The following is an 8,419-nucleotide window of genomic DNA, read 5'->3' on the forward strand; positions in this document are numbered from 1 at the left end:
ATCCTTAATACTGAATTGTAAAAATACTTTATATCCTTAGGATACAAGTCTTTAATCAAATCTGTGTTTTGAAATATTTTCTCCAGTTTCTGACTGGTCTTTTTCTTTTTTTTTTGTCGGTCATGGGGCTTGAACTCTGGGCCTGGACGCTGTCCCTCAGCTCTTCAGTTCAAGGCTTGTGCTCTACCACTTGAGCTACAGCGCCACTTCCGGTTTTCTGAGTGGTTTCTTGGAGATAAGAGTCTCATAGAATTCCTGCCTGGGCTGACTTTGAACCATGATCCTCAGATCTCAGCCTCCTGAGTAGCTAGGATTACAGGCATGAGCCACTAGTGCCTGGCTTATTCTCTTAATATCTTTTGGAGAGCCAAACCTTGCAATTCAATAAAGCTCAATGTATCCATTTATTTGATTTTATAATTTCTGTTCTGTGTGTGTGTGTGTGTGTATGTGTGTATGTGTGTGTACTGGTAATGGGACTTAGACTGAGTGCTGTCCCTGAGCTTTTTCACTCAAGGCTGGCACTCTACTATTTGAGCCACACCACCACTTCCAGATTTTTGCTATTCTAGATTTAGTTAACATGAGCTAAGTCTCATGGAGTTTCCTGCCCAGGCTGGCTTTGAATCTAGATCTTCAGATATCCACCTTCTAAGTAGCTAGGATTACAGGTGTGAGCCACCAGCACTTAATTTACTTGCAATTTCTCTGTCTTTTAAACCTATTTAGTTTTTAGTTGGTATTATATTGATGTGTGGATCAGCTTAAAGCAACCTGACATCCATGAACATAGTATTTCATGGGGTGGGGGGAGTGGAGGTGAGGGGCGCTGAGCACTGTCTCTGAGCTTTTTTTTTTTTTTTGCCCAAGGCTAGCGTTCTATCACTGAGCCACAGCTCCACTTGTAGGTTTTTATTGTTTTAAAATTTATTTAATTAGAGATAAGCAAGCAGTCTCGGGGACTTTCCTGCCTAAGCCTGGCATCGAACCACGATCCTCTCATCCCAGCCTCCTGAGTAAGCTAGGACGACAGGGGTGAGCTACCAGCCCCACCTTCTGCCATGGGTGTGGCTGGTGACTCTAGACCCTCCCTTCCTCCCCCCCCCTCAACCCCCACAATTGGGAAGGCCACCGACCTGCTGGCGCCTGCCTGGGGATGGTTAGGATGGCAGCTGGGCTGCGAGGGCCAGGTGGCTGGGGGGCCATGGATCCCCTGGGCATCAGCAAGCACTCAGGTTACCCTCTTGGATTTCCAACTCCACCATCAGACTCCACTCCGGGTGGGCTTGCGGAGGGCAAGAGGGTCTGATCAGGGCCTTTCTTAGAGCCTCTCACTGGTGCAGGAGGGTCCTGACCAGGACGGGGCCATGCAGCGAGCAGGTGCCCAGAGATCCTGTCCCCAGAGGCCACGTGGAGGCTGCGAGACGCTGTCCTTGCGCAACGAGCCGCAATGTGGGAGCTGCCAGCGCCTGCCAGGTAGGAGCCCCCTCTGACGTTGTTCCAGGAGTGGGGTTTGAACCCAGGGTTTCACACTCTTGCCTGGCTTTCGTGCTCCAGGCTGATGATGCTCTACCAATCGGGAGACGTGGTGGACTCGTTCCTCAGTGCTCCAGGTGGAGCCGAGGAGAGGCGTGTGTCCGGGGGTCACTCTTTCCTTGGCCAGGCTTTCACTGGCTTTCTCCTCCACTCCGATCAGCTGTGACCTTCTCTGGCTTACACTGTTGGGGACCGGGCTGGGGCTGAGGAGGTGTTTTCAGTGTGGTCGGATGCGGGATATGAAGCCCACGCCTCACCCTGGCATTCAGGGAAGCTCCTCCGCAGAGGGCCAGGCTGATTGACAGGCAACTGCACCACTTGGAAGGGGTGGGGAGCTCCAGGGGCGGGGCCAGCACTTGAGAGGTGGGGCCAGTATTGGAAGGCGTGGCTAGCACTGAGGAGGCGGAGCTTCCACTTGGGAGGCGGGGCCTGATTTGAAAGGCTGGGGTGGAGACCAAGGCCTGGAGGGTAGGCCAGGCTCGGTGGGCGTGGTCAAACTGGCAGGCGTGGCTGGACTTGGAGGGCGTGGCCAGTCTGGATGGTGGGTGCTTGGTGGGCGGGGCTGGCCTAGAATAAGGGGCGGAGCTTGGTGGGTGGGGCCTCCTGGAGGGAGTTTGCTTGGCCAGCCTGAGTATAGAGCCGTCCAGGAGGCTTGGTGGGCGTGGCCATCTGGGAGGGAGGGGCAAGGCCAGCCCGGAGGGCAGGGCTGGATTGGAGGGCATGCCCAGCCTGAATGGAGGTTGCTTCTTGGTAGGTGGGGCCAGCCAGGGAGGCCGGCTTTGGCTTTGTGGGTGTGACCTGTCTGGTGGGCGTGGCCAGCCGGGGGCGTGGCCGGCTCTTGGTGGGCGGGGTCTGCCTGGAGGGCCGCTGAGGCACAGGGCCCAGGACGTTTAACCTCCCCCGTAATGGAGCCCAGCAAAGGACGGGAGGAGGGAGGGAAGCACGGAGAACATGGCGGAGGAGGGGCGAGGGGGGGACTTTGTTCCAAGTGCCCGGGTTGCTCGCATGGAAACATCACAGTGAGACCCCCCCCCATTGCAAACGAATGTTGACTCAAAACGAAGAAAATGAAATAAACACCCTCCAGTGGTCGCCCAAACAAGGGCGTGCCTCAGTTTCCCCGCGGTATTGCGTCCCCAGGGCTACCTCTTGAGGAACAGCACCCCAGACCTCAGCTCCCCCTCACTTTCCCCCTCAAGATCAGGGGTGCCTGGGAAAGGCATCAATGGGCTCCATTCGGTTCTGGGCTTTATTTTGGAAACACCCACTGGGCCATTCCCGAACTTCTTGGTGGCTTGTGAGGGGCGTGGGGGGTGATCCATTCTGGGGTCACTCCCTGGAGACCATTAGCACACACGGTAAGAGGTCACCAGGTCTCATTGGGGGGTGACCAGCTCCTGGCCTTCCCTTAGAGGTAGACTGAGGACAAAAAGCAGGTGTGCAGAGGGAAATCCAGGCCTGGGCCTTGTCTAGGGAAAAACCAGGAGGCCAGAATCACCACGACGGGAGGCTGGGGCTTGTTCTGCATTCTTCAACGTGCTATGTTTTCACCGGGGGACAGAGTGCTGGAGGGGTGGGGGTGGACTCCATCTGCAGGGGTTGAGGTCATTTATTTCCGGAAGATCATTGAGGTCATTCATTTCAGGTTCAGGGAAGATTGCCCTTCTCTCAAGTATGTATTGACACCTGCTATGTTTGGGGGGAGGGGAATTCCCATGCTAGAGAAGCCAATGAGCAACGTTTCTGCTGTGTGCAAAAGTGGCCAAAAAGTAATACACGAACAAATACATCTCTAATGGTGATGAAGGCTAGGATTAAAAATCAAGCAGGGTAAGAGTAATACAAAGAGGGGTCTATCGCTTCTTGATGGGATAAAATTTGCTACACAACATGTTTTCAAACCAAATCAATATTGAAATTCTGTAAGATCTAATATGGGGCCCTGGTATATGACCAGTCAAAATCATTTAACACCCTGTCTCCAGTTCTCCTTACTTTTTTTCTTTTTTTTTTTTCTTTTTGCCAATCTTGGGGCTTGAACTCAGGGCCCGGGCACTGTCTGTCAGCTTCTTTTGCTCAAGACTAGCACTCTGCCACTTGAGCCACAGAACCACTCCTGGCTTTTTTCTGTGTATGTGGTACTGAGGAATCGAACCTAGGGCTTCATGCATGCTAGGCAGACACTCTGCCACTGAGCCACATTCCCAGTCCTGGTTTTCGTTACTTGGTAGTCATTGATCTATCTTGATGATACTATGGTATAGAGTAAGTTAAAAAAAAAATTACTGCTGACATTTTTTGTGTACTTCATTAAATAGGGTGTTTCAGATAGTTCAAATAAATCCTTTATACAAATTGGAGTAGTCACTAGAATTCAAAGAAAATTTCATCTGTTTAGATTAATTCTTATTTTTCCAATTTCTCGTGTGTGTGTGTGTGTGTGTGTGTGTGTGTGTGTGTGTGTGTTTGTATTCTTGATTCCATTTGACCTGTTTTAAGGATTATCTTTTAAAAAGAGAGAGAGATTGTCAGCCAGGCACCAGTGGCTCACGCCTATAATCCTAGCTACTCAGTAGGCTCAGATCTGAGGATCAAAGTTCAAAGCCAACCCAGAAAGGAACATATGTGAGACTCTTATCTCCAATAAACCACCAGAAAACCGGAAGTGGCACTGTGACTCAAATAGTAGAGCGCTAGCCTTGAGCTGAAGAGCTGAGGGACAGCGCCCAGGCCCAGAGTTCAAGCCCCATGACCTACCAAAAAAAAAATTTTTATTTCCTGAAGTCTAGATTCCTAGTTTACAATAAGAAGTACTAACCCCAAAATTTACAATGAAATATTTTTACTACTTATTTCTCCCTTTGTATCTACTGAGAGATTGTATCTAGCAAAAGAATACGAGGCATGTAAAGATGAATTAAATCTCAAGACCAGTAAAAGAAACTTGCTTCACTTTTCACCTAAGAGTTTGGTGCTGGTATATAAACATTTGACTCTCCCGTAGTGTGCTTTACTCTATAAAAAAAAAAAAAAGCCATCTGAAATGTACTGTCACCAGGGAGCTTCTTGTTCCTTGGTCTTTTCATTAAAAAGAAATTTCAACTGGTTAAGAAACAAAGGTATGGACAGACAGACAGACACCACCAAGCCTCCATCTGGTATGGAGAAAACACAGTCTTACTGCTAGAGGTGGGTCAGCAGTGTATACTTGCTCTCTCTCTCTCTCCCTCTTTCTCCTTCCCTCCTCTCCCTCTCTCCCTCTCTCCCCCTTCCCCTCTCTCCCTGTCTCTCCCTCTTCCTCTCCTTCTCCCTCCCCCCTCCCTCTCTCTCCCTCTTTCCCTTTCTCTCCCTTCCTCCCTCTCCCTCCCTCTCTCTTTCCCTCTCTCTGCTTCTCCTCCCTCTCTCCCTCCCTCCCTCTCTCTATCTCTTCTTCTGCCTCTCTGTCTCCTTCCTCTCTCCCTCTCCCCTCCTCCCTCCCTCCCTCCACCCCCCTTTCTGGCAGCAGGCATTCTTGGTGGACAGCTGCAGCACAGGCATTTGCTCCTGACATGGATCTGATGGATTCTAACTTGTCACCTGGCCCCACACATCACGCCTGTAGTCACGGAATCTGGGCCAGCAAACCTTGCTGAGGGGGAGGGCTCCAGGGGCTGAGCTAGCAAGGCTTGGGGAATGAAGTCACCCAAGAATGAAGAAGTGAGGCTTAGGGTGCCTGCTCCCCTTCCCACAGGAGTATATAAGCTGTCCCCCAAAGATGGAGCCCTCCTCTCTTCAGGCAAGTGATGGGAACCTATGTGTTATAATAGCAATAGCTGTGGGCTGATTGATCTATGTCCAGTGCACACAATCTATCCCTTCCTCCCTCCCTCCCTCCCTCCTTCCCTCTCTATATTTTTTTTATTTTTTTATTTTTGGTCAGTCGTGGGGCTTGAACTCAGGGCCTGGGCGCTGTCCCTCAGCTCTTCAGCCCAAGGTGAGCGCTCTACCACTTGAGCCACAGCACCACTTCTGGTTTTCTGGTGGTTCATTGGAGATCAGAGTCTCACGGACTTTCCTGCCCAGGCTGGTCTTGAACCGTGCATGATCCTCAGATCTCAGCCTCCTGAGTAGTTAGGGTGACAGGCATGAGCTACCACCACCCAGCTATTCTTTTTTAATTTTTTTAAGTAATATTCTTCATCTTCTTTTGCAATATGTTGTTTTTATTTTACTTTATTTTATTTTGTGCCAGTCCTGGGGCTTGAACTCACAAGCCTGGGAACTGTCCCTGAGCTTTTATGCTCAAGGCTAGTGCTCTACCACTTGAGTCACAGCTCCACTTCCAGATTTTTTTTTTTTTTGCTGGTTCATTGGAGTTAAGAGTCTCACAGACTTTCCTACCCAGGCTAGCTTTGAACCTCCATCCTCAGATCTCAGCCTCCAGCATAGCTAGGGTTTTGAGTCTTCTTTTATTTACCCCCTGAATCTCCAAGTCAGGTGGGAGCTGGTACTATTGTGTAGATGCAAACACTGACATCTAGAAGAAGAAAAAAACAATCACACAGCCTTGTAGCCAGCAACACTCTGCTGAGACCTTCCTTAGTACCAGACTTGGAGATAGAGAGCCGTGAGCAAGCTTGCTTGCCCAGCAGACAAGAGAGGGGACAAGGACAGGCTCAGTAAGAGGGGACCCCCTTCCCTGTGGACCCCCAGGCATTGACTAAAACAGAGCAGCTCTGAGGCAGATAGACTGCCCAGACAACTGTTTGCGCACGGCCTACTTCTTTAGCTCAGCAAGCTTGGCCCCTTGTGACATACTGGGCCGGGGCCTGCTGGGGGCTCACGCCCACCCTCCGTGGTGGATGTGCATTTCCATGTAAGGACTCCACAGGGCGATTCCCACACCCTGAGTTGACTCTTTTCTGCACACAGATGTCTCCCCCGCCCCTCCACCTCCTCCTACTTCCTGGAAGATGGCCTGTTTGATTTTTTTTTTAATAGGACCTGTCATCATAATTAACCTCCTTCAAGTTCTGTGGGGGGTCGGACTCAGGCTGGGTATCCGGAGAGGAAAAAGAAAAGAAATATAAAAGCAATGTCTTGCGCTGGGAATGTTGGCTTAGGGGGTAGAATGCCGGCTTAGGGGGTAGAATGCCCGCAGAGCATGAATGAAGCCCTGGGTTCGAGTCCTCAGTACCACAGACACAGAAAAAGCTGCAAGTGGCGCTGTGGCTCAAGGGGTAGAGTGCTAGCCTTGAGCAAAAGGAGCTCAGGGACAGCCCCCAGGCCCTGAGTTCAAGCCCCAGGACTGGGAGCAGGGGGAGAAGGAGAGGGAAATGACAAAGTCTTTTTTCTGTCTCTTGCTAGTTAAGTCATCAACTACCCCAACGGTACTTTGTGACCTCGAGCCTCAGTTTCCTCTTCTGTGAAATGGGCGCAGCAATGCTTGAAGGAGTCAGGAAGAGGCATTAATTTTTTACTAGAAGGACAAACATGCATGCACACACACACACACACAGTGAAAGGCACATGTGTGAACCTCATATATACGACAGTGCAACCTTGTTTTCAATTTGCCACATTGTCTCACCAGCGTGCCATAGCTACATCGTTGTGTTGAATGACCAGATTCCATCGCTTGCTATGTCTCTAGTGCCCCCCAAGACAGTCTGAAGAGAAAAGGCAGACAGAAGAGAGGCCTGAGCCAGGGATCAGCGCTCACACCTGTAATCCTCGCTACTCAGGAGGCTGAGATCTGAGGATCAGAGTCCGAGGCTAGACTGAGCAGACCAATCCAGGAGACTCTGATCTCCAAAGAAAACACCAAAAGCCACAAAATGGAGCTGTGGCTCAAGTGGTAGAGCACTAAAGGACAGTGCCCAAGGCCCTGAGTTTAAATCCTAGTCCCAGTACAAAGAAAATAGGAAAAGGGAAGGAAGGAAGGAAGGGAAGAAAGGAGGGAGGGAGGGAAGGAGGGAGGGAGGGAAGGAGGGAGGGAGGGAGAGAAGGTAGCAAGAAAGGAAAGGGAAGGAAGGAAGGGAAGAAAGGAAGGAGGAAGAAAAGGAAGGGAGGGAGGGAGGGAGAGGCCTGTGAGGCAGGAAGCATTTAATTAATTCTGTCAGAGTAATTATGGAGCACCTAATTTCCTTCCTGCTGAGAATAGGAAGAGCAGATGGAAAGGCATGTCTTACACCTTGATTTGTTGAGTTAGGGGTAACGTGTGTGTGTGTGTGTGTGTGTGTGTGTGTGTGTGTGTGTGTGTGTGTGTGTGTGTCCTGGGACTCGAACTCAGGACCTGGGTGCTGTCTTTGAGCTTTTGCCCTCAAGGCCGGTGCTCTAACCCCCCGAACCACAGTTCCACTTCTGGCTTTTCGGTGGCCCATTGGGGATACGAATCTGTTGGAGCCCTCTGCCTGCTCTAGCCTCAAATGGTGATCCTCAGAGCTCAGCCTCCGGGGAGTCACTGGGATGGCTGACAGGCGTGAGCCACAGTTACCCTGGTGATCGTCCTTTTGGAATGGTGATTTTGGAAAGAAAGTGACAAAGCCATGAGGAAGGGGAACTAGAAAACCAGACAGGTATCCCCTCATGCCATCCCCCCTACCCCTACGGTCATGGGGACTCAGGCTTGGCTGTGCTGGCTAGCTCTGAGGAGGAGACACCATCTTGGAGACACTGAGCTGCCATGCTGGGTGGGCTGTGGCTGGCTGATCCCTGTGTATATGGGGGGGGATGGAGAAGGGGGGCCCTCTAAAACTAAAGCCAGCACATGGGGGGAGTGGCATCTGAGATAATGCAGGTGCCCTGCCTGGATGACAGGGGTGAACCCCAATGCCAGCGCTCTCCTGGACCTTGTCAGCTGTAAGGAGCCCATAAACGCTCCTTTGGGTGGAAGCCAGCTTTG

The 8,419-nt window shown here is 51.0% G+C and overlaps 1 protein-coding gene across 1 annotated transcript in view; it reads left to right on the forward strand.

The window, feature by feature from the left end:
* The first annotated feature begins 1,367 nt into the window (after window positions 1–1,367).
* Window positions 1,368–8,419, forward strand: part of Neurl1b (neuralized E3 ubiquitin protein ligase 1B) — a 100,928-nt gene continuing 93,876 nt past the window's right edge. Inside the window, exon 1 of the mRNA XM_013015966.1 lies at window positions 1,368–1,476. Within this exon, the coding sequence (XP_012871420.1) occupies window positions 1,368–1,476 (109 nt within the window). The remainder of the gene's footprint in view (window positions 1,477–8,419) is intronic.

This window comes from Dipodomys ordii, unplaced genomic scaffold (genome assembly GCF_000151885.1).
Source record: "Dipodomys ordii isolate 6190 unplaced genomic scaffold, Dord_2.0 Scaffold29, whole genome shotgun sequence".
NCBI lineage: Eukaryota > Metazoa > Chordata > Mammalia > Rodentia > Heteromyidae > Dipodomys > Dipodomys ordii.